Here is a 23,231-nt window from a genome sequence, read left to right on the forward strand (position 1 = left end):
CGCAGAACGAACAACATTTCTCCCAAAGAGAACCATGGCTGAGACACCACAGCGGACCGACTCCGTACTCTTGGAATAGAGCTATCACATCTTGCCGGTTGTATCGATGTGCATCGTCGAGTATGGCATCCGTTGCCATTTCATCTCTCCTGTGAAGGTCCTTCTCTAGTAAGACCTTAATCACACACCACGGCATTGACCATCCGGTCCCAACTAAAGCACTCTCCCCCATCTCTCCCACGAGACGCGCCCCGCGATCGAGAAGCAAGGCTACTGTCCGAGGAAACCCGCCGCAACACGCACCGGCTAGTGGTCCATCTGTGAAACGCATATCCGCATTGATATCTGCTCCGCGCTCGAGTAGCAGCTCAATAGCCTCATTTTGCCCGTTGGTTGCAGCCCACCAGGCCGTGCTGGGCACACCCGCATTATAGTAGTAGGAATTGACCGGTGCCCCTGCATCCAGTAGACATCTCATACATTCAAGATGCCCCTGATCCGCACTCTTTTTCAATGCAATATCTAGAGCCATTGTGAAGAGTTCTTGCGTTATGGTGGTTATATCCACGGAGGCTAAGAGCACACGAAGAACATTCGCATGCCCTTTTCGCGCAGCACTTATGCTAGCGTGAAGCAAGCTGCACACTGGTCTCGAGACGTTAAACGGCGGTTCAAGAAATAGCCTGACAAGTTCTTCATGCCCTGCAGCAGCCGCTGCCTGAAGCGCGGTGTAGGGCCTATAACCACCGTTCATTCTACGGAGGTGATCAACGATGGTTTCTTTGTCCCCCTCTCTCCAACAGATTGCTCCGGAGTACGAGTCGGCTCCCTTATGCAGGAGCCACTGGACGACAGGCAGATGGCCCCCGCGAGCAGCACACCAGAGCGGAGCCCCATAGATATCGCTTTCAACGTTCACATCAACCCCCTGATCCACAAGCGACTGCACCAGATCCAGTCTCCCTATGCAGGCTGCGGCGCAGAGCCGGTGTTCTGGTGCGTCACTTGCTTGCTCCTCGCCCTGTCTCTTCTGTGTTTCTGTGAAATTGCAGTCTAGGCCCGTGAAAGTCCGCTGTAAGATCTGAGTTCCGCGGCATATGACCGAATGACACAAGGCATAGCACAGTTTCTCTGGCTGCTGGGGGTTCGCGGTTGGGCTTGCTCCTATTATCCAGTCGGTGCACTGTCGCACGGTGCGGGTTGCGTAGTAGAGGTCCGCGTCAGGAGCTAGCACCCGATAACGCAGGTAACTCAAGGCCATGGCATTCCAATTCCCGCAAGACCGGAATTGGCGGTTCAAAAACAGGACTTTCTGTGCCTCTCTGGCAAAGGTTTCTAGGAGCTTGTTTAGTGTTTCTTTAGCGCTGTCATGGGGACTGTTGTCTCTCACTGTTCACTAATTGGAGCTCGGTGAAGTCCTGACAGTGCACAAGATCAATGACTTCAGCGAGGATTAAGTGAAAGATCTCGAGGGGAAGGTCTAAAAGGTTCATTTTGTGTGTGGTCAGAAGTGACTGTTCTCCTTTGTGGTGGGTGGCGGCTATATATACCCAGCATTCTGGATGATCAACACAGCCCCTCTTTAAGCGCCCAGTTGGCTGTTGGAAGATTGATTGAATAATATACAAGATTTACAACTGCACTAGATTCGAATCAAACATCATACCCTCCACATCGAAGATAGTCACTCTATCTTCATCGCGATGAAACTATAGCTAGAATTCTCGTCCCACAAGACAAGCTCCGTCACTCGCTTGTCCGCAAACCGAGGATAAGCATGCGTCGCAAGCGTAGGATACACGCCCTTGCAGTTCTCCGATCCAGAAAGGGCCTCGAACACCTCCGAATTGTCACTTCTCGTGATCCTGACGACCTCCCTCTGATTAAACCCAACCCTCTCCGGAGCCTGTCGGATCAAATCCATCGTTTGCACTCTGGTAATATGAGACCTCACAATCCACTTGAGCTGGTCGTGTCCCCCAGGCCCGGCAATCTCATCCCAAACCTGCATCATGATCTCCCCAGGCTGCAGCTGATCCCGTGGGCCATTCTTATCCATCGACCTATAATTCGAAAGCGCAAAGATGACGCCCTTTTCCCGAATGAATCCATTCTGGGTCACCGGCCGGGCGTTCTTTGGCCTGCCAGTGTATTCCTGCGAGAAGACTGCTTTGACGGTCATGGCGTCGCTCGTGCTGGAGACGTCGATCGCCTCGAGGAACTCTGCGGGCCAGTACAGAGTCTTCGGGAGCGGGCCGGTGCTGGTTGCGTAGCTGGGCGGACCTATCAGGCCTCCTCCCTCAATGTAGTGACTGGTGTAGGGAGGGATCTCCTCTGGACAGTCACTGTCCGGGTCCTCGAGTTTCGCGATGTTCCTCCTTCCAACGTTGAGGGCTTGTTCCCAGGTGATTGCCTCTGACTGTCGGCGGGTGAGTAGGAATGAAGGATCGGTGGGCTGAAGGCCCCAAGTGCTGAATATATCTGCGAGTTCTAGGGCAAGAGATGGTGCCTCGGTTAGGGTCGTCTATTGCACGGGGTAGAGAACAGCTAACCTGCTTCAAGACTAAATGGCTTCAGGTTAACCTCCTCTAGCGGCAGGGAGACTGCCGTCTGGTATAGGAGACTTCGAGCCAGAAGGCTGGAAAGGAGTGTCGGTAGGTGAAGACGCATTGTAAGTAATGGATGATCAGGTACTTGAGAGATCTGTTTTGAGAATGTACGAAGTGTTGTGCTAAAAGGAAATATGTTGCAGTTGTTCCTGGTGCGCCATGTCTGCCTCTTTATGTCTCTCATGTACATGTTCCCATGGTCATATCCACGCGCCGTGGTGTTTCATCCATCGAATCCTCTTCGCGGGCGATGAAGTCAAGGATAGAATGCCGCAGTCAAGATGCATCTCCTTGTAGCCGCTGGAGCTAGGAAGGATTGGAAACTGACACGATAGCCAGTGCCGGATGTCTGCGATGTTGGAATCGACATCTGGATGAAGCCGTTCTAGATGAGCCGATGCAAGAGTGGCTGAAGAAGACTCATTTCCAGAGAGATCAATCCTAGCTAGCCGCCGGGGCAGATCAAGACACCCATCTTGCTCTGCCGTCTCAACTACTCTCGGTGCAGGTTCACAATGCATATCATGGACCACACGAGCCTCTACGCGCCGAACGCATGCACCAAGCTTCCTCCCGAGCGGGGGGCACCGTGCAAGGTGTGCTCGGCTTAGAAAATAGTTGGCTAGGATTGAAAATGGCGTATGTTGGTTCAAGACGCGGCATGCCATGCAGCACAGCAGCTTGCTTAAGCGCCGGTTCCTGACCCGCTGATCCCGATTCGATCGTGCATCTAGACCCCTCGTGAACTAATGCATCTATTCCCACAATGGGATAGATGCGATCTGAAGAGGCGCAATCAGAGGGCTGAGCCTCTGTTAGGTCTTGATAATGCAACAAATATACCCTCCATAATATGCTGCGCATATGTCACAGGTCCCTGGCGGCTATTAGGGCTGCGTGGGAAATCGTCTCATTGGAGGTATCAACCAACAGCGCTTAAGGGTTTACTTTGCCGGAACATGTTGCTTGTGCTTCGAGTATGGTGTCTGTTGATGTTGATAATGTAACAAGTATACCCTCCGCTGCAGGTCCGTGGCGGCTATTGGGGCTGGGTGAAAATATCTCATTGGAAGCATCAACCAACAGCGCTTGAGTGCTTGCTTTACCGGAATATGCTGTTGATTCTTCGAGCATGGAGCCAGCCTCGCAGTCAATAGCATTACCCATGTGAGTTATGGTGGTATAGTATTATGGTCGTGGATCGGGAGGATTGAGGGCACAGCTGGCCGAAAAAAAGTTATATAAGGACATTCGTTCCCTGCTTACTGATTTGTTTATTGAACAAGCAACTTTAGTCTCCTACATCTTCTGATCCTGCGAGATCTTCCTGTGTCATTCCAAAATGCGCTATCATTTCTTCCTTCTCACGCACAGTGGACTAGCCTGGCTTATGCTACTGGCTATGTCCCATCTGACTTCTGGGGCTGCTATCAGTACCCAGCAACCTCAAGCTGGCACAGTCGAGAACACGTCTATCTCAGACGAACTGGCGTCCCACGTACCAGATTTGAGACGTCGAGATGCTGATCCATCAGCCTTAACCACCACATATCATGTCGACCACACCACGATCATTGTGATTGATCCCAGCGCCAGATCGCAGGAGCCGCCTTCTGCTGAAAGTAATACGGCTTCGGGATCAGACATAAACACTGAGCTACCTCCCGCTAGCATTGCTCCCTCCGAGGGAGGGGCGGTTAAGACAAGCACAGACAGCAACAGTCCTCCATCTCCCGCGAGCACCGAGAATCCCCTGACCTCGCCTCCAGCAACAACAACGGACTCGCCTGCAATTGTCACTTCTTCTCAATCAGATCCCAGCTTCCAAGCAGGAACAACAAGCCAACCCGAGTCACCCAACACTAGTGATTCTTCTACTTCAGAACAGGATTCTGATGGAAGTGTCACTATTGTGCCGCCGCAGTCAAGCAACCCTACGTCAACGGAGTCTACTCCTAGTAATTCGGCCAATGAGGGTACAGAAAGCGACTCGACTTTACAAACACACAGTCCGCCTGGAGCCCGGGGGACGAACAGCCAGACATTCTCCGAAGCTGACATAACCACCTCGAACTCGCTACCTGAGACCTCTGATACTCAGACCAACTCAGAGACCAGCAGTACTGGGCAAGAGCCTAGTGGTAGTACAAGCACGCTATCTGAATCACCTAGCCACACTCTACCTACGCCAGACCCACCCGCACCAAGCGACCAACCACCTTCTGTGATAGAGAGCACTGGAGACAGCACACCGAGTCCTGCGAGTACCGAACCATCTGTGATTGATGGTCTTACAAACCTGGAGTCTACATCACTTGGCATTGGGGGTCAGATTATTCCTGCCCCCGGAACATCCATTAGCACAGTCATCGTAACCACGATTTTCGAAGTTGGATCTGGAACTACCACCCAGGTAGTCCCAGTCATAACTTCACTTGGACCAAGTACAATCACGGAAACTCCGCGGATCCCGGAGTCAATGGTCCTAGCGAGTGTGTCTTCGATATCTTCGGTCATTGCAGGTGTCACACCGATGGTCCAGTCGTGGGAAGCCAGCCCGACTCCAGGTGCCCTCAAAGACGATACTCTTGATCGTCTCGGAAAAGTCAACGGAGAGATTGACGATTTTATCTTAGACCTGGGGGGCGGACTCAATGTCGGGGGAGACACCGGCGGAGGAGGAGGGTCAACTGGGGGCTGTGGTGGGAAGAAAAAGCGAGGGATCTTTGACGTGGCTACCAACATCTTTGACACGGCTATCAATGCATTCAAATGTATTGGTGATGTTGTTAAGGACCTTACTGGGAACATTGATGCTGGGAATATTGGTCCCATTCCAGGTCTTCTGAACAACTTGGGGGATCAGCTCAAGGGCCTTACCAACAACAACAACAACAACAACAACAACAACGACAACGACAATGATAATGACAACAATGGCAGTGACGAGGACGACAGTACCGATGACGAGGACGAAACTGATAGCGAGGACAGTGAGGAAAGTGATAATGGCAGCACGTCAACCACGCCACCAACGAGCACAACCGGACCAGAAGAACCAACCTCGACGAGCCAGACAACATCAGAAACAACCTCAACATGCAGCGAGACTACTGCAGAGCAAGTTACAGTACGATGTAGGCCTCAATATCTCACCCATGATAGCTCTGTCACATCTACAACAACATGTTCGACTTCGACCACAAGGACAGTTACAGGCTGTTCTGTGACTCCAATCACCACTACTGTGGCCAAAGAGGCCACCTGCAGACCCAGGACGACTTCGGCATGCGCAACAACCACGGCACCTCAGGTTATCGTTGTCTGTAGGCCAAGATATCAAACTCAGCAAGGGACTGTAACAACGACAACTACCTGCTCTCCGTCAACAACAATCACAGCAACCGGATGCTCCGTCACCCCATCCAGAACCACTATCACCAAGGAGGCGACTTGTCGGCCAAGAACAACAACAAAGTCGACTTCTACCACCTTTGTAACCACTACAAAGGCCCCCACCTCCACCGTGACAAGCACCTCTACTACGACTAGTACATCCGCTACAACGAAAACCCCCACTGCAACAGTAAACTACGATATCCTTCCTCCTTTCCCAACCGCAGTCCCACCAGAGAAATCTGCGGCGCTCTGCTTCCACACCATCAACGAGGACAACCGATACAGAATACTTGACGCAAGGGAGGCCGGGATAGCAGTCGGAGGCCTATGCACCGAGCCATCCCAGCTCATTTTGGCCCCAGACAACCCAGAGCGTGTTTCTATCAGTCCTGATGGCCAGATAAGGGCATGGGTGCGCTGGGCAGAAGACCAGACGGGCTGCAAGCCAAAGACAAATCTAACGGAGGAGAAGGTTTGTACTTCTGTTTTTATTAGCCTCTTTACGACGTGCTGGTCTTGGGACCCGGATCAGAGCGGGACGTGGGGAGGGGGCTTTGTCTCGAATTCCCCATTTGGGTGTCTGGAGTTTGGGCTTGTCAACGATAGTAAGCAATAGAGGATAGGAAAGGGCAATGGGTGTTGTACTTATTCATTTCTCGGCTGTATATTATATAGAATTTGCTTGTTAGATTAGCTTGGTCGAATATAGACGTATGTAACCCTAGTCTAGGGCTTACACTTGCTTATGACTATCACGAGGTGTGAATACGAGCTCGTATTCTCAGGCCTCAGCTTCGTGGGGAAACCTCCAACCTAGACACACCTTCAACTTCCACACTCAAGCTTCAAATCAGCTGTCTACTACATAGCATGGATCTACAGAGCCTCCCCGATGAAGTTCTGCTTTTGATGATCTCGTATATAGAAGATCACAAAGACGCATTGTCTCTCACACTGCAATCCCGCCGCCTGCACGCCCTCTGCGAGCTACCCCTGAGACGCAGGTACCGACGAGTCCGCATCACCAGTAACAAGCACATAGACAATGCATTCAACCTCCTTCTTACTATCCTTCGGAAGCCTCGACTCGGTATTTGGGTACGCCATATTAGAGTCCAAAGACAGCCAGGTGTACATGGCAGGTATCAGCCAGGCCCTTGGCAGCGCGCCCTTGGTGCCAATGATCTTTCGCTCCTACAGTCTGCTACACGAAACGCAGGGTTTACTGGCCAAGCTGAAGTGACGGTCATGAATATGCTCATGGAAGACACCACCAAGAAACCGACCTCTAATGGAACCAGACGGAGGTAGGTAGGTCCTTGCCTTACCCCAAGCCTAAACATCACCACTCACGCATCAAGCATCTTTGCTACCGTCTCTCGCCCAGTATTTACCGGCCAGGCAGTTGCAGCGCTCCTCCTCACTGTCTGCCCAAACATCACCTCCCTAACCGTAGGCGCTCACCCAACTGCTAACCTTCCCATGTCTCGGCATCTACCAGGTACGCGTGGGGAGGAGTCCCACTACCCCCTGATCGCCTTTCTACGTGCCCTTAGCGACCCAGCTACATCTCCGAAACCCCCATCCCTCCAGCGCCTCCGCGCCGTTACAGTCCTCCGCACCCCACGGCTTCCCCAAGGCCACGCAGTAACCGGCTTTCTGCACTGGATGGACCTCTTCCGCAACCTGCCAGACCTGATCTCACTGCACGCCGACGGGATCTCCTCGGCAGCAATAGATTCCCACATCCCACAGACAAGCATTATCCAGGAGCTGCACATATCAAACTCAAAGCTTGACACCAGGTCCTTTACAAACGCGCTCTGCGCTATTGCAACACTCAGAAAGCTGACATATACCACTGGAAACTACATCTCGACTTTCGTTGCGGCTCCGGATCGGTTTAACCTCCTTACGCTCATCAGATGTCTTTTGAGGCATAGAGAGACGTTGGAAAGTCTGATTCTGGACTGCGATGCCCAAATTGGTCCTACCGAGGACACTAACAGCCGCGTACCGCTTTATGATGAACGCGGGGGTTTACCTGATAATCGGAGTAGTAACCCGCCCATCTCTACTCTCTGGAAGGAGAGCGGCTCGCTACGGGACTTTAGGGCTTTGAGGGAGATGACGTGTAGTCTGCATGTTTTTCTTGCGTTGGCGAGGGGTGTCAAGGAGGCTTCGGCTGGGTGTGGGGTTGGAGATGAGATTAGCAAGGAGGGCGGGTTGGGGCTTCCGCCGGCTTTGAAGTATTTGTGTGTGAGGGGGTATGAAAAGGGGGTTTGTGGGGAGGTCGATGAGGAGGTGAATGGGTTGAGGGGGGTTCTGGGTGAGTATGCTGATTTAGAGGTTGAGGGGCTTGATGGGGTTGTTGCTGCCGGGCTGGATCTTGGGCCTGGTGATGTTGTGGGTGATGATGAAGGGATTGAGGAGGAGTGGACGGATTATGAGTATTGAGTTGGAGTGTCTGTTACTTGTGAGCGAATAGCTACCTCGATGACCACTTTGGTGGCTCTCTTAGGGCTATTGGGTTCGGTGTCCAGAGGGCGGGAGTATCAGGTCTTTCCACATATCTATCTTGCGTTCAATTATATCTACCCAGCACATCTCCTTGTCTCTAGTAGTAGTTTTCCATCTTGTCCTTTATATATCAACCTAAACCACCCGCACCTTCTTCACCGGACCATCCTCAACCACTTCCACCTCACTAACCTCAGCAACACTCTTCTCAGCCACAGCCACAGGAGCAGGAGCAGCAAGCTTCGCCTGCCGATGCAACTGCCTCACAGGCTGACTCCCCGTCCTCGCAATCTCCAGCGTCCTCTTCCTCCTACTCCCAGCCACCCCATCATCCCTCTGCCGAATATAATACGCCAAATCCGCCGTCGGATCCCACTCCGTCTGCGAGACCCCATTCCCCAACCACGAGAACCGATTCCCCTCATACTCAATCTCCCAATCATCACCTCTCGGCTCTCGAATCGCCTCAAGATAGTGTAGCGTGCTCCCCGGCCACGTCGTCGGCACCCGCCCGCCAATGCTATGGTTGTTGTGCGAGTTGCGGCAGGAATCCGTCCACACAGCCTTCTCCATGAAAGAGCCCACATGCGCCGTGAACTCCCTTGAGGCTTTCTGTTTCAGCGTGATGCTATGGATCGGCTCGGTTTGGAATCTGTCGATGAAACTGCAGATGTAGTCTGCTTGGGCTTCGATGGCGATTAACGTGGGTCCGTTGGAGACAGGCGTGTAGGGCCCTAGCATGGTGAATGTGTTTGGGAAGGATGGGATGCCAACGCCCATGTACCCGGTTACTTCTTTCTTCCACTCGGTCTGCAGGTTTAGGTTTCTCGGGCCGAGGATTGGGTATCGTGGGATGTAGGAGGTGTCGAAGCCTGTGGCGCAGATTATGACGTTGCCGGTGTAGTTTGTTTCGTTGGCGGTGCAGCCGGATTGTGTAAAGGAGGTGACGGAGCCGTGGACGACGGTTACGTTGGGTTGTTTGAGGGTCTAAGTTAAATTAGGGTTGTGCTGGGACAGTAGTAGAGGGGCGGACCTTGAGGTATTTGAAGCCTGAGGGGACGACACGTTTACATCCAACTGCGAAGTTCGGGATGAGTTGCCTCTCGAGTTCGGCGTCGTTGAAGAGTTTCTTCATCTCGGACTCGAGAAGATCCTTGCATTGTTTCTGCAGGATCGTGTTTTTCAGATACATCGCTAGCGAACCATTAGCATTAGCATTGCAATCACCATAGAAGTTGCAGGAAGCTCACTAAAAATACTATTCATCGTCCTCTCATTCGTCCGCCTCAAGTCCAACACCTTCTCCGGACTGCGCACAAACTCCTTAATCTGCTCGCTCGAGTACTTCCCCGCCTCAGAACTAATATCCGGAAGCACCCACACAGGCGACCGGATGAAGATCGTCACGCTCTTCGCAATCGGCTGAATCGCAGGCAGAATCTGTACGGCTGAAGACCCGCCACCGATAAGCAGGACATCCTTTCCCTCGAGCGAAACACCCTCATCATAATCCGCACTATGCAGCTTCACACCCTGATACTCATCTAACCCCGGAATCGCGGGCCAGGACGGCTTATTCAGGTACCCCGTTGCATGAACGACGATGTGCGCCCAGTCAGAGATGATCTCATTAGTTTTAAGATCTTGACCCTGAATTTCCCAGACCCCTTTCTCCTCATCCCATTTCGTCGAAACCACAAGGTGAGAGAGTCTGATGTATTGAGTGAGGTTGTACTTCGCCGCAAAACCAGAGAAATAGCTCTTTATCTCGGATGAACCTGCATACACAGACGACCAGTCTGCTTTCGGCTCGAAGGAGTACACGTAGTTGTGTGAGGGGACGTCGCAGGCGCAACCGGGGTAGCGGTTTTCGTACCATGTTCCTGCGACGTCGGGGTTTTTCTCGTATATCTAGATCATGTCAGTGAGATGAAGGGAAGGGGAAGACGGTGCAATGTAGAGGAGGGACAAACAGTAAGGTCAAACTTGCTAAACGATCGTTGCAGCTTGTAGGCGAGACAGAGCCCGGATGCGCCGGCGCCGACACACACGATCTTGACGTGGCGCTCGGCGTGGATTGCGTCTGAGTAGAGAGGGTCCATGGCGCTTTATTTCTCTCTTGTTGCTCTGCCTTGAATGCGCACTATCTATTTTTGCTGGATTGCGCAGGAGTAATCGTTTATGGTATATCTTTGCCTAGACGAAACGGATGGATATATGTATCCGGCCCGTCGATCAAGGAGGGGTAGGGATGGTCTGACTCGTAGATGAGATCCATCAGTTGGTCTACAGTGCGTTGTACTGCAGCTAGTTACTAAAGCAGCATTAAGCGCAGCAAGCCGTCTCGAAGGCCATGGGAGCTGAATCTGAATCCAGGAAATAGGGGTCTCCAGCTGCAGCTGCGCTGCATGGTTCACAACGCATTGCATCATTTCCGACCCGTTTGGGAGGAATCTTCAGGGTGGTTCAGCCGTGGTGCCACCGTAGCGTGCCCGGGCTGACGGGCTGAAGAGGGCCAGGGAGGGGGACGAGCGCAGCGCGCAACTCGAAGAGGTTGGCGGGGTACAGGGATTCAGCCGCCATCTCCTCGCTGAGTCGTGGGAGTTTGGTTCAATAATAGCCCGCGAGGATCCTGATTGGTTGAATAGGCGGATCGGCCCGGGCTTGTATGATCAGGGCTAGCCAATCACAGCGCTACAACACACGACAACTAGATGTATCGTCATGCACTAGATGACTTGTCTGCATGCGCGAGCTTGATTGGCAACAATCTGCGAGAAACATTGGAGCTCTCGCTTGGAGTTTCCAGTACAGCGGACTACGCTACTGCCGCGCGGTAAGCTGATGTCGTGGCCATGCAAAGCTGGCTGAAACCGGGAACTGGGTTGGGAATCTACTTGCTCTCGGCCAATGCGCCCGTCCCGCTAATGCAGCCACCTGCTTTGGAGATATTGCTCATCCTTACAAATGCGGTTCAGCGGGAGGGGCTAATGAGGAGCTAGACATGGTTGTGATGCAGGTCCGTTCTGCAGCAGGGCACTGGCTATGACAATGGGATTGATTGTTATGCGGCTATGTCCGAGGTGAGGGACCATGGTATTGTAGGACCTGGTGGTAGCTTTCTATATAGGCTTGAAGGACGCCTGCGAGGTATGTAGTTTGTCTGCTAGGCTTAGACACTGGCTTACTGGTAAGCCTGGGTTTTCTCCCGATACCGAGATTGCATAAATCGGTGATTGCTGGCTTCTGAGTCCCACTCGTCGATCGGCTTCAATCGCTTTCTCTGTTAATTAGAACTAGCAGAACGGCACCGTCGAAATGACTTTCTCTTTACGCCGTCCGTACGATCTGCTGCGTCGTGCTATCAGGAAGACCATCTCCCGCTTCGTCCATTCCGCCCCCAAGCCCAAGCCGGCCGACACACGTCCCGCAGAGCCAGAGCCTGCCCCTCAGGAGAAATCCGTCTACCAGCAATTGACACCTGCCTTAACTAAACCCCTCGACTCCAACGGCCAGTACTGGTGGCAGACATCCGGAAACCTCCTAGCCGCCCTTCTCACCGACGCAGGCTACACAATACCCTCCCAGCAACAAATCCTCACCTTCTTCGCCAACACGATAGTCCCCCACCTAGGCCCAACCTACACCCCCTCCTCCCCGCAATGGCCCAGCTTCATGACAGACGACCACCACCCCATCGAACTAAGCTGGGACTGGCACACAGGCCATAAAGCCCCAACCGTGCGATTCTCCATCGAGCCCGTCGGAATCCACGCAGGAACACCTGCAGACCCGAACAACGAACAAGCAGACCCTTCCTTCCGACAAGCTCTACTCAATGCCCTCCCCCAAACCGACACAACATGGTTCACCCACTTCGACCAGCACCTCAGCCCGCCAACCCCCTCGGGCGTCATGGAAGGACACAGATCGAAGATCTTCTACGCGTTCGACCTAACCGGTACCTCAATCACCAGCAAGGCATATTTCTTCCCGGGCTTTAAAGCCAGAGAATCAGGTCAGACAAATATCGAAGTCATCCGGGATGCAATCTCAACCGCCCCAGAGCCACAAATAACGACCGGCCAACTCGCCTCCCTAGAGATATTCGAAGACTTCATCAACGACCCGCTAACCCCAGCGCTGGAAATCGACATGCTCGCCCTAGACATGGACGCCCCCTCCCTCTCCTCACGATTAAAGATCTACTTCCGCAACCGCGACACGAGTTTCGGGTCTGTGCGGCGCATGATGACACTCGGAGAGCGTGTGTCAGGTTCTGAAATGGAGGTTGGTCTACAGAAGCTTCGGGCTCTTTGGGATGCGTTATTGGATCAAGACGGTGTTTCAGATCTTGAACCCTTGCCGGAGGCGGGGAGTAGTCATGGTCATCGGACTGGTGGGATGTTGTATAATGTTGAGCTGCGCGCGGGGGCAGCGCCGAAGGTCAAGATTTATATTCCTGTTCGGCATTATGCGCGGTGTGATGGCGTGGTGGTGGAAGTTGTTCATGGGGTTATGCCGGCTGATAGGGGACAGGGGAGTCAGGGTGAGGGGAGGAATGGGAGTGGGAGTAGGCCTGAGAGAGGGTATGGGTATGCTGATACCGTGAGGCGGTTGTTGTGAGTGTCTACCTAGGAACATCGTTTGATGGTGATCTTCATGCTGACTAGTCTGTGTGACTAATATAGTAAGCCAGAGGCTTTACAGCAGCGCGGGATCCACACGTACGTTGGGTGTTCTGTGCAGTCTGGTGGTGAGCTGCGAGTGGTTTCGTATCTGAACGGACAGGGGCAGAAGATGGTGCGGTAGATTCGGCTGGCTTTGAGGTTGGCGTCGCGATGGTTATTGGTTGGTTGGCTGTTAGACTCTGCTTAGCATGCATGCGCTAGACTTTCTGCAAGGGTTCAACACCTGTTTCTCGATGCGATTAGCCTGCATGATTTTGCATGCTTAGTTGATCCTGCATGTTACGCTTACGGTCGTGCGGCTGAATTCTCACGTCAGTTTGAAGATTGGACCGAAGACATTCTGTAGGGCTGTCACTCTCCTATTTTGAGATTTGTCAAGGAGGACCATAGCCGGAAACAGTAACAGGTCTGTTATCGAGGTCCCAACTCCGCTACATGAAGCTGCATAAGGTAGACTACCAAGATACCAATTTGATATCCATCAATGAGCCATTCTTTCTTGACCTGCATTTATTCAACGAAAGTATTGCCACCTGAGTCATTCTCTACATATGATTGAATACATGGATGATTGTCTTCTCTAATACTCGCAGAATAAGGTAAGCATAGGCAGCCCCGACACTTTGGGATGTAACCCTACAGTCTTGCTAAACTTACGCCAATCCAGACAAGCATCACGTTGCGCTCTCCTATACTCCAGATCTTTAATGCCGTGCTAAGCTTTCATTCTATAATCCGTGCGACGGTTATGTGGAGGGCAGCAGTGATGATGGTTCCTTGAAACATGTTGGCAAAGCCTGTGCAGAGAGGTTTGATAGCAAGGGAGTAGTATTAAGCATGTAAGTGGACCTAGAATGGATAAAGCAATTGGGCTATATCTATGAATGATTGTCATTATGTGCTCTGATGGGATGTGGTTCATGGCTTGATACTGGTGGTTGAGGGTTTGATCTCCTATAGTAAGAGACTTGGTGCATTATTGGGGAGGAAAATTTCTCGATGAGCAGTTTGTAAGTATCCAGAAGCTTTAGTGGTAGGACTCTAACATTCGAGTCTCTCTCGTTGGGTATCTTTAGCATATTATAGAGCTAAAATAAGTGCACCCGATAGGAGATGAAGTTGGGAATCGTGGCAGATCCGCTATTCAACCAAAATGATACCCTGTGAGGTAGTTTGCTCTGAGCTTGTCACGACATCCGGAGATCAAACATTGTCCTGCAGTCTTGGTGAAATGGCCTGACGCGTTTTGTACCCAATGTAGAGGATCACAACCAGAACCACAACCGTGAGCGGGAGACTGATTGCAATATAAACCCAAAACTGAGGCGAGAGAGCCAAGTTGTAATTACTCTCGGGAGTCTCGGACTTCGCCGCCTGAACAAGGTTGGACGAGAATATTGTCTACATCTATTATGTCAGTACCGATACAAACCCAGCAAGAGAAGAGGTCTCGTAACATACAGCTACCAATGTGGCCGGGATAAAGATAGTAGCCACGACTGAAAGCGCTTTGAGCATAGCAGAATCCACGCGGCCGTGCCACATGAATCCGTTGAGCGTCTCCTGATGCTGTCTGCTCTGACTTGCCAGCTCGAAAAGACCAGTGAGTGTCCTGCTGGAGGCTTTGTTGGAGCCACGTTGGAGTTCCTCATTTTGAAACATCAAGAGTTTTGTTGACTGGATACCGTACAATTAGCCTGGTATAGCTTCAGCTTGTGCACGTGAACCTACCAGATCTATCGTTCTCTTTAATCCAGTATCAAGTGTATGCAATTGTGTCAGATGGCGGGCAATATCAACTTCGTAGGCATCCAGTGATTGCAATACACGACTCAAGTTCGGTCCGCCTTGAACGTCGAGGTGTGTTCGAAGGCCCTTTGCAATGCTCAAACATGAACTTAAAGCAGTCTCCGCAGTTTGGAACTTCGGTTGTAATATGTGCAGCTCCTGAAGATCGGCATAGGCTAAAGTGTAGGGCTGGGGTTTGAAGCTATCAACGGACGAGTAACAGACCGCATCGTTCTGGAGCTTGTGAGAATAGGTGTTGTAGAACCTGAGAGAGGTGACTCACAAGTCTCGAAAGCTCCGATTGTAAGTACTCAATATAATCAGGCCAACCTAACCCTAGCGAGACTAGAAGCTGGATATCAAGGCCCCAGCTGCTCAGGCTACTGCCATAAGGCGTCGGCCCCTCAGGGGTAGTCTGACTATGACTAGTGACTAAATTTCTCAAGCGTTCATTCGGATTTAGCAGAACCCAGCGAGATTGATTTCCTGTATCGCAGTATTGGTGGTAGACGCCCGTTTGCCGCAGAGACCATGGATCTTTGAGCTTTCGACCGTGTCTTTCAACGTGCTGTATATTGTAGCAAAACTCTTCTGTTGTTAGCAGTGTCCACGGACTCAAACGGACAGGCATACCATGTTTCTCGCCGAGACATTCAGCCCCCGATGTGCACGCGCGCCAGCCGTGGAACGCCCTCTGGTCACTAGAAGTCTTGAAACCAAAGGCCGCAGTGAGATCAAAGAAAGAAGGAAATGGCTTGATATAGTCGGTAAGTCTTTGAAAGGCGGGCTCGGTAATACAAAGTCGGCCCCACGAGTAATCCTGGGGGATCATCCTGCCGACCTGATCAGCGTTGGCGTGGCGCGTCGTTGCACAGCACTTACACCACATGCTCATTCAACGCCCCGCATCCCTACAGATTGACCAGGTTCTCCAGATCCGTCAAACTATTAATATAGTTTATCCAGTCCGGAGAATTCGAACAGAGGAGCGTGATATCAATTGTGCTGTGACTGAAGAGCTTGCCCCTGGTGGCCTCGAATCGGGACAAAGCGCCTGTTTCCATCATTCTGGACTCACACAAGGGTTCAGGTGCTTTGGTAAAGTTTGCGCTTCATGTCGATCAAGCGAGGGGACCAAGTACATGTACATTCTTTTCCTGCTCAACCGGGTAAGCCTCTGAATGAAGCCTTGCGCCCGATAATGCGAGGTGTCGGTTGCGCACGGGAGGCTGTCCCAGAGCCCTGTCTGCCGTCATCCGCTGCCTTTTTGCCTTTTCTGCTGTTCCTGTCGGTTTGCATTAGCGCAACGGACGACACCCCCACGTTCTCGTTCTGTGAAGGCCAACAGGAAGAGAGAAGGCAGTTCTGGTGTTCGGAACTGACCGTCTGGGCTCCGTCGGGAGAGTGTTCCGAGCACTTTCCTGATTCAGCTCGCGGTGGGTGGTGGCTGCTCCTTCTCTCTCTCGGCTTCCCCTCTCTCTCTCTCTCTCTCTCTCTCTCTCTCTCTCGCCATAAAACATCAGAAAGTAGTTGGGTTCGACGCGCTAAAAGCTGGCATCGACGCACTAGTCTGCCTCAAGGAGAAAGAAGAAACTAAAATCTAAACTGAAATTCAGGGAATTTACGGTTATTTAAATTTTTTACATACTAGGGGTAATGTCAAATTCCACGCGGTCAGCTGACTTGCGAGTGGCGGGACCCGCTTTCAATGTCGATGCCACCTACCCTCTCATAAAACATCCAAGAGCCACGCTTGGCCTCGCTTACTGTTGGGCTCATTTCTTCTGGTCCTAATAGCCTCACGCGCCGGGCGTTCTTTGTTCACCCGAGTATCCTCTACACAGCCGCACGCCATGGCCACTTGCAAAGTCTCGAACCGCTACATCGCTCGAGGTGACCTGATCTCCCTCTTAGATCGCCTTTTCTCCGGGCAATACACCGTCTCTGTGAGCGAAACGCATCCTGAGGCTGTCAAGCCCGTGGCTAATCTGAGAAAGGAGCAGAGTGACGCGTGGATAATTTTTGATATCCCACGCGCTCTCACCGAGGTATTTGGCCGCCTACCGACCGTCATCGTTCACACTTCAGCACTAACCCTCCGTTTTTGCTCCACGTGCAGGACGAGATTGAGTCCATTTCCCATCATTAGATCTTCATCTACGCCTTTCCCATCTCCGTTGCACGACACACCAATGACCTTTTTACTCTGATCTCTTTCCACCCTGAAGCCACACATTGCCTAGTTTCATCATGGAGTCACCAACTGTCCTTGTCAAACGTATCCAGCTGCGCCTCAATCAAACGAGAATAAATAATGTCAATTACAAAAAGTTCATCCCCCGAGAGTTGCTCTTCGACGCATTGGAAGAGGTCAAAAACGACATTACTCAACTCGTCAAAGCCTCTTTGCCTCTGCAAGACGTGGTCGAGGTTGTCAATGTTATTTTCTCACGCGCACGGAAAGTCTTTGCCATTCTCATTTTGATCGATCAAGTGCAGTACATCAGAAACTTCATCCACTCTGACCACCTACAAGGCGGAGATTTTGATCATGGACTGCCCTTTGAGTTCCAGAAGTTGAAGAAGATTATCATTGATGATTACGCTGCAGGGTGGTTCTGGGAAAAGCAGTGGGAGCTGTGCCCTCCAATTTTCGGAAAAGGGATCATTCCTCGAAGTCTTAACGGACGCGTCGTCCTCCCGTATGTGGAACAGAATCCTGTAGGCGGTGGCGGCTTTGGCTCGGTATATCAAGTCAAGTTCCATCCGTCATTTCATCCTAAAGGATTTGAGGATGTCGACGAGGTAGGTGGTCCGTTTCACTCACTAGAGCCACCCTCCTGACATTAGAAAGTTTGTAAGAAAGGAGCAGAATCCAAGTGACACCTTGACCTATGAGAATGAAGTCCGCGTACTGTCAACACTTCGAAGCCTCGGCCATCCCAACATTCTCCGTCTAGTGGCCTGTTATACCTACGAGAAGAAACACAATCTGGTCTCGCCATTCATCCCTGGTGGAACCCTTCGTGACTTTCTGAAGCGAGCAAAATCTCCCGATCTCAATCGCGAAAAGATGTTCTGCATGATGGCTGGCTTGGCTTCCGCCATCTGGGCACTGCACCTATTTACGCTCGACGGCGAGAAGGAACCTTTATATAAGGGGCATCATCAGGATCTATGGGGCGATAATATTCTGTTCGACGGCGAGCGTTTCATCCTGGCGGACTTTGGCCTTTCGAGTATCAAGAAGATGAGCGAAAACACCCCAACTAGGCATAAGGGTCGCAAGGGGTATTATCAGGCTCCGGAATGCGCGGAGTTGAGTGCACCCTATCGAGAGTACAAAGCAATCCGCGCGTCGGACATTTTCGCTTTGGGATGTATCCTCACCGAGCTACTCGTCTACCTCGAATTTGGCCCCGAAGGGATCAAGCAATTCCGCACGGACCGGAAATATAAACAAGGTCAGATTTGGTTCAAAACATTCCATCGAGCAAACAAGCGCCACGGGGCAGTTCATGGATGGTTGCGGAAAGTTAGCGACATTGATCGAAGAGAAAGCACGGTCGAGGTAGTTCGTCTCATCAAGAAGATGATTGAGTTGAGTCCAGAAGATCGGCCCCGAGCGGACGAAGTCTCTGCTATCATGTACGTCTGTGCAATCAAGGCGTTCTCGGAAAAGATCCATGCATGCTTTGCCCAGTTCGATGGCTTCCACAACGCACTGGTGGAGAAAGCTCGCTTTTCAAGCTGGACACTTTCCCAGGATCCCATGGCATACATCAAGAGCTCTGGTGCGACAGCCGTGGAGAAGGAGTTCACCGCCGTGGTTGGCATCCTTACACAGATGGTGGAGACGCTGAAAAGCATTGGCCACAGTCAGGACGTCGTGGACCATCGCTCATTTTTCGAAATCCGGCCGCTAAACTTGCAGCTCTTCAACAAACTATCCCCAGCGCGCCGGGAACAGGCGACAAGCAAATTTACTTCGATGCTGCTGGAAATATCAGATCATGACAAGTCGAACTTCGGGGAGAATGTTGCACAATTCGATATCGGATACTCTGATATTATCTCAAAGACCACAACCAAGGATCTCGTTGCAAAGGCTGAGAACGGTACCTATCAATCGCCAGAGACGGCTCGCAACAATGTGCATACTATCACGGAGCAAATCCTAGAGCGAGCCTCCGTCGGACAATTCAAGACAGGCACCGTTTTTTATAACAACCAAGCCGTGCCGATACTAGTCTTCATCGAAACAATCAAATACTATGACCCTTTGATTTGGGACAGTCATGTTCCGCGTATTTATGCCCTCTGCGAGCTGTTGAAGAGTGAAGATGTGCTGAACAATTTTTGCATCCCACCATTCTATGGAGTCCGCGAGAGAAGAAAAGACTGGGCGTTCGACGTGGTCTACCGATACCCAACGCAGGAAGGAGGCCAAAGGCCACGACAGCAACCGATATCGCTGTATAACTTGCTGTTGGAGCGTAATGTACGCCACGGCCCCTTGGAGAGCAGACTCAAACTTGCCGCAAATCTAGCAGAAGCTCTGGCAAGCTTTCATGATGTAAAGTGGTACCACAAAGATCTCACATCATCCAACATTGTGTTCTTCCCCTCCAGCCAGACGCCTTCCGTGATCACCAACCAGCCCTACCTCGTGGGATTCCAGCACAGCCGCCGAGCTGCCGAAGACTCTACCGAGGGTCCACTCCAAGACCTGACGCGCCAGCGATATTATGACCCCTTATATGTGAGCGCGAAGAATGGGCGATTCACGGAATTTCGCTCCTCGTTTGACCGGTACCGTCTTGGCATCGTGCTACTAGAAATTGGCTTCTGGTCCCCAATCGATGTCATTATGGCTGAGCATAAAGAGAAGGACAATATTGCGTTTTGGAGTCTAATCCTGGCGGAGAAGATTCCGGAGTTAGCATTCTTTGTAGGCGATCGTTATGCGGACATCGTGCGCCAGTGCTTGACACAACTTGAGATGGAAGCCGACCCAACAGGGTACACTGGTGGCATGGAACCTTCTTCGAACGTTTTTTTCAGGCAAGCGGTTGTCGGTCCCCTACAGGCACTCGCCACTCCTCACGTGCAGTTGCAAACAAGAAACAATAAGCGGAAGATGCCTTTCGAAGATGATGGTCACGGTGCCACGAGGGGGCAAGTAAAGCACGGCAGAGTCAGCACTCTGCCATCGAGGTCTTGGTAGACGTTCGTCGGGCGCAGTAGGGTTGCTACCCGATCAAGTGGTGCAAACTAGGGGCTCAAATCAGTGCGCCACTGCTATTTGGTACTCAGTACTGTTATTCCCCTTTCATGTCGTTGTGTATTTGAAGTGCGTTGAAGAACTCTGAACGGTCTTGTTGATTGTTTAATTGCCTACGATCTGGGCATGGATGAACTGAGTAGTAGCCGTGTTGGCCAGGGTCCATTGATTACCCGAGGCTTCATGTGCAGAGGCAGGTCGCCCCATGAGCAGCAACGTTGTGTCTACTCAGACTCGAAGATAGCAATCTGCCCCGGGTAACGGCGTCTCCGTCTCTCAAAGCTGCAGCCATCTGCTGTCACCAGCAGATACCCCGCTTCAAGGTACCATATGACGCATCGGAGGATTCTATTCCTTGAAGCATAGCACCAATCATCTTCGACCACACAATCCTTCCGCTGTGTCATACCCCGAAGGTCCGCAAATACCCGCTATAGCTCACGCTCTATTCATTTCACGGTAGTCCAGATAGTAATGAGACAGGCGGCTCTGCTCAAGCTGCTGTGATACGAGGATCGCAGTCCCCGACTCCCCGGGCGTGCATCATGTCTTATGACAACCTGCGCCTTGTTCAGAAAGATTCCACTTTAAGGAATGAGGCAATTACTGCATGTCTGTGGGCAAAGCCTTCACCATGGCCGGCACCATCCATTCGCTCTGGTTGGATTCGCTGCAACGGGGAAAAGCCGAAATATCCCCCTTCATCAACCTCGCCACAGAAAGGGACATTCCTCCCACCTACAAAGTTGATAGCTCCGTTCGGATAGGTCTTGAGAGGCTCTGCGATAGAACGGGGAAAGCAGACCCCCCACGGCTGCTTTCCCGCCTTCGATACGATTCTATTGATGACTTCGCCGTGGCCATAGATCTGCCTCCTGGGCTTCGACCACCGCTGAACTTGGCATGGCTGATCTCTCTTGCCATCTGCGCCACGATACAGGTGCGCCCTTTTTCATGTCGCTCTCGCTGCGGACTGGCTGATCTGTCCTATAGTCCGGACTCCAAGATGGGGTGTCACCAAGTGATGTTGTCGATTGGCTGAATAAGCTCGATCGGGCTGTCCCTGATATCGATAACCACATCCCTGTAGATGCACCTCGAGTCCATGATCTTTTGAGAGATATACTTGGGGAGTATATATCGTGCTTGGCGCATATCAACCACACCATCCTGACTGAACCCTGTAAGCTGCCTGTTGGGATCATCCTTGCACTTGACCCCCGGAAGATCACACCCGTTTGGTCCTTTCAATCTAAGCTTTTTGTACTCTTGCCGACTACCATGCTATAGGTTCTGATGTCACACACGAGATTCAGAGGAGAATACGACAAGCTAAGGCTGCTTTCAAGAAATCCAAAGGACTTTTGGATTGGGAGCTCAATCAGTCATACATCCCCGAGCGCCACCATGACCGATCACCATCCTCGAATATATTGGGTGGATGGATGCCGGATCGACATGAGATCCTCGGTCGAGGCACTTTCGGTGACGTGTACAAGGTAATTGAGCGCAGCTCAGGCGAAGTGTATGCGCTCAAGGAGATACCTCTCGGCAATACCCAGGAAGAACGGGTGAAAGTCGAAGAGAAAGTCCGCAACGAGTGCAAGAACATGCGAAGACTGTCCTATCCCCACATCATCAACATTGCCTTCTTCTATCAAGGCGCGGACTGCTGGAATTTAGTTATGAACGTGGTTGCGGACACGAACCTCCGCCGGTTTCTGTCATACTGCTGCAATGGAGAATTTCAAGACCCTAGGTCTCTTGACGCAATGCTGCCCTGGTTCGGCTGCCTCGTCGACGCTTTGGCATTTGCCCACAGGTGAAACGTCATTCACAACGACATCAAACCGGGAAACATCCTCGTCAAAGGCCACACTATCTATCTAGCAGACTTTGGCCTGTCGACAGATTTCACCTCTCTCGGAAGTAGCAGAGAACTACCGCGCTCGCAATACGGCACGCCCGAGTACTCTGCGCCAGAAATGTTCGTCGGTGCGCCCCCTAGTCGCAGAGCGGACATGTTCGCGTTAGGTTGCGTCTTCTCAGAAATTCTCACAGTACTCAGCGGCTTTACCCTTGAGAGATTTCTGGCCCATCGCTCCGCCCCTCATGTCTCGCATCCTAATTATTTCTCTGGCAACCTCCCTACCGTGATAGACTGGCTTTGTCGCCTGCGTGATACTGGTGCTGAGCACCTTATTCCATTATTTGAATGCACAATGGATATGCTTGAGGAAGGTCCCGGTCAACGGGCGACGGCAGATCAGGTCCGGAGGGACCTACTCAGGAGCGAGTATAAGGATACCTTTTTCTGTTCTTTGCATCTGTTCTGAGTGAGGCTGGTTCCCCTCTTGGTTCTGACATAAGCAATTTGTTGCATGAGAGCGAAGCACCCTTTTCTTTTCTGTTTTGTCGTACATTTGTTATATAGAGTGTGGGTGTTGCATATAGCTGGACTAGAATACAACCTTGGTCTTATTTCTTTCATCAATAGTACCCTCATGTCTTAGTACAACTGGAGTCTACACAACAGGACGAACCCTAGTTACTGCCTCTCGAGAGAAAGAAAATAACCCGAACGCGGAAACAACCACTGCACGGACCATTCATCTTTTTTGAAAACCAAGACATTCAGCTCAACAAGGCTTAGGATTACTTCTGATTTAAAATGAGAGGGCCGCCACCCGGCCGGTATCTCCTGGTGGACGGATAGTGGAAAGAGCTGCTCCACATGAATCCGACAAGGCTGTTGCGCTGCTCATGCAATGGAACGGAATTCGTTTGACAGCAGCTTCTGACGATATTAAAGCTAATGAAAGAGAAAAGGAGGTCTCTCATCCTCGAACAGTGATAGAATGATATTTCGTGTTCTTCGGAATTCTGGCCGTCGTGACTCTTGACCACCGGCACGGTCTCGAGTTCGGGTTCAAGCTCATC

At 51.6% G+C, this 23,231-nt stretch overlaps 11 protein-coding genes across 11 annotated transcripts; 7 read left to right on the forward strand and 4 right to left on the reverse strand.

Annotated features, from left to right (window-relative positions):
* Positions 1-84: 84 nt before the first annotated feature.
* Positions 85-1,493, reverse strand: BJY04DRAFT_219840 (ankyrin repeat domain-containing protein; the record flags this gene model as incomplete). Its single annotated transcript, XM_073716707.1, has 3 exons — positions 85-165; positions 215-1,335; positions 1,391-1,493. The coding sequence occupies 3 exons, from the start codon at positions 1,491-1,493 to the stop codon at positions 85-87; spliced, it is 1,305 nt and encodes a 434-aa protein (XP_073569568.1).
* A 191-nt stretch (positions 1,494-1,684) lies between these two features.
* BJY04DRAFT_219841 (uncharacterized protein) lies at positions 1,685-2,670 on the reverse strand (the record flags this gene model as incomplete). The annotated part of the gene is made up of 2 exons (XM_073716708.1): positions 1,685-2,490; positions 2,553-2,670. The coding sequence occupies 2 exons, from the start codon at positions 2,668-2,670 to the stop codon at positions 1,685-1,687; spliced, it is 924 nt and encodes a 307-aa protein (XP_073569569.1).
* A 4,208-nt stretch (positions 2,671-6,878) lies between these two features.
* On the forward strand, positions 6,879-8,465 carry BJY04DRAFT_219843 (uncharacterized protein; the record flags this gene model as incomplete). The annotated part of the gene is made up of 2 exons (XM_073716709.1): positions 6,879-7,315; positions 7,370-8,465. The coding sequence occupies 2 exons, from the start codon at positions 6,879-6,881 to the stop codon at positions 8,463-8,465; spliced, it is 1,533 nt and encodes a 510-aa protein (XP_073569570.1).
* A 198-nt stretch (positions 8,466-8,663) lies between these two features.
* BJY04DRAFT_219844 (flavin-containing monooxygenase) lies at positions 8,664-10,630 on the reverse strand (the record flags this gene model as incomplete). The annotated part of the gene is made up of 4 exons (XM_073716710.1): positions 8,664-9,515; positions 9,562-9,722; positions 9,779-10,439; positions 10,502-10,630. 4 exons carry the CDS (start codon positions 10,628-10,630, stop codon positions 8,664-8,666), a joined length of 1,803 nt encoding a protein of 600 aa, XP_073569571.1.
* Positions 10,631-11,675: 1,045 nt separating this feature from the next.
* BJY04DRAFT_228933 (tryptophan dimethylallyltransferase-domain-containing protein) lies at positions 11,676-13,340 on the forward strand (the record flags this gene model as incomplete). The annotated part of the gene is made up of 2 exons (XM_073718951.1): positions 11,676-13,117; positions 13,220-13,340. Exons 1-2 carry the CDS (start codon positions 11,847-11,849, stop codon positions 13,338-13,340), a joined length of 1,392 nt encoding a protein of 463 aa, XP_073569572.1. The 5' UTR covers positions 11,676-11,846.
* Positions 13,341-14,422: 1,082 nt separating this feature from the next.
* Positions 14,423-15,839, reverse strand: BJY04DRAFT_219846 (uncharacterized protein; the record flags this gene model as incomplete). The annotated part of the gene is made up of 5 exons (XM_073716711.1): positions 14,423-14,620; positions 14,681-14,896; positions 14,951-15,241; positions 15,291-15,595; positions 15,641-15,839. 5 exons carry the CDS (start codon positions 15,837-15,839, stop codon positions 14,423-14,425), a joined length of 1,209 nt encoding a protein of 402 aa, XP_073569573.1.
* Positions 15,840-16,011: 172 nt separating this feature from the next.
* On the forward strand, positions 16,012-16,930 carry BJY04DRAFT_89178 (uncharacterized protein). The gene has a single exon (XM_073721248.1). The coding sequence runs from the start codon at positions 16,122-16,124 to the stop codon at positions 16,602-16,604; it is 483 nt and encodes a 160-aa protein (XP_073569574.1). The 5' UTR covers positions 16,012-16,121; the 3' UTR covers positions 16,605-16,930.
* On the forward strand, positions 16,861-17,156 carry BJY04DRAFT_219847 (uncharacterized protein; the record flags this gene model as incomplete). The annotated part of the gene is made up of 2 exons (XM_073716712.1): positions 16,861-17,055; positions 17,127-17,156. The coding sequence occupies 2 exons, from the start codon at positions 16,861-16,863 to the stop codon at positions 17,154-17,156; spliced, it is 225 nt and encodes a 74-aa protein (XP_073569575.1).
* BJY04DRAFT_89157 (kinase-like domain-containing protein) lies at positions 16,896-20,375 on the forward strand. The gene is made up of 3 exons (XM_073721247.1): positions 16,896-17,055; positions 17,127-17,812; positions 17,862-20,375. Exons 2-3 carry the CDS (start codon positions 17,258-17,260, stop codon positions 20,232-20,234), a joined length of 2,928 nt encoding a protein of 975 aa, XP_073569576.1. The 5' UTR covers positions 16,896-17,055; positions 17,127-17,257; the 3' UTR covers positions 20,235-20,375.
* A 550-nt stretch (positions 20,376-20,925) lies between these two features.
* Positions 20,926-22,117, forward strand: BJY04DRAFT_219849 (kinase-like domain-containing protein; the record flags this gene model as incomplete). Its single annotated transcript, XM_073716713.1, has 3 exons — positions 20,926-21,231; positions 21,285-21,474; positions 21,582-22,117. 3 exons carry the CDS (start codon positions 20,926-20,928, stop codon positions 22,115-22,117), a joined length of 1,032 nt encoding a protein of 343 aa, XP_073569577.1.
* Positions 22,118-22,196: 79 nt separating this feature from the next.
* BJY04DRAFT_89142 (uncharacterized protein) lies at positions 22,197-22,786 on the forward strand. The gene has a single exon (XM_073721246.1). The coding sequence runs from the start codon at positions 22,277-22,279 to the stop codon at positions 22,625-22,627; it is 351 nt and encodes a 116-aa protein (XP_073569578.1). The 5' UTR covers positions 22,197-22,276; the 3' UTR covers positions 22,628-22,786.
* Positions 22,787-23,231: the final 445 nt, after the last annotated feature.

The sequence above is a fragment of the Aspergillus karnatakaensis genome (genome assembly GCF_047715665.1).
Source record: "Aspergillus karnatakaensis strain CBS 102800 unplaced genomic scaffold BJY04scaffold_35, whole genome shotgun sequence".
NCBI classification, from domain to species: Eukaryota; Fungi; Ascomycota; class Eurotiomycetes; order Eurotiales; family Aspergillaceae; genus Aspergillus; species Aspergillus karnatakaensis.

Bases quoted from the DNA above. Each gene is read 5' to 3' on its own strand.
- BJY04DRAFT_89178 (XM_073721248.1), top strand. From the start codon at position 16,122: ATGTCGATCAAGCGAGGGGACCAAGTACATGTACATTCTTTTCCTGCT.
- BJY04DRAFT_89142 (XM_073721246.1), top strand. From the start codon at position 22,277: ATGTTCGTCGGTGCGCCCCCTAGTCGCAGAGCGGACATGTTCGCGTTA.
- BJY04DRAFT_89157 (XM_073721247.1), top strand. From the start codon at position 17,258: ATGGAGTCACCAACTGTCCTTGTCAAACGTATCCAGCTGCGCCTCAAT. The intron at 17,813-17,861 runs GTAGGTGGTCCG...GACATTAGAAAG, and splicing joins GATTTGAGGATGTCGACGAG to TTTGTAAGAAAGGAGCAGAA.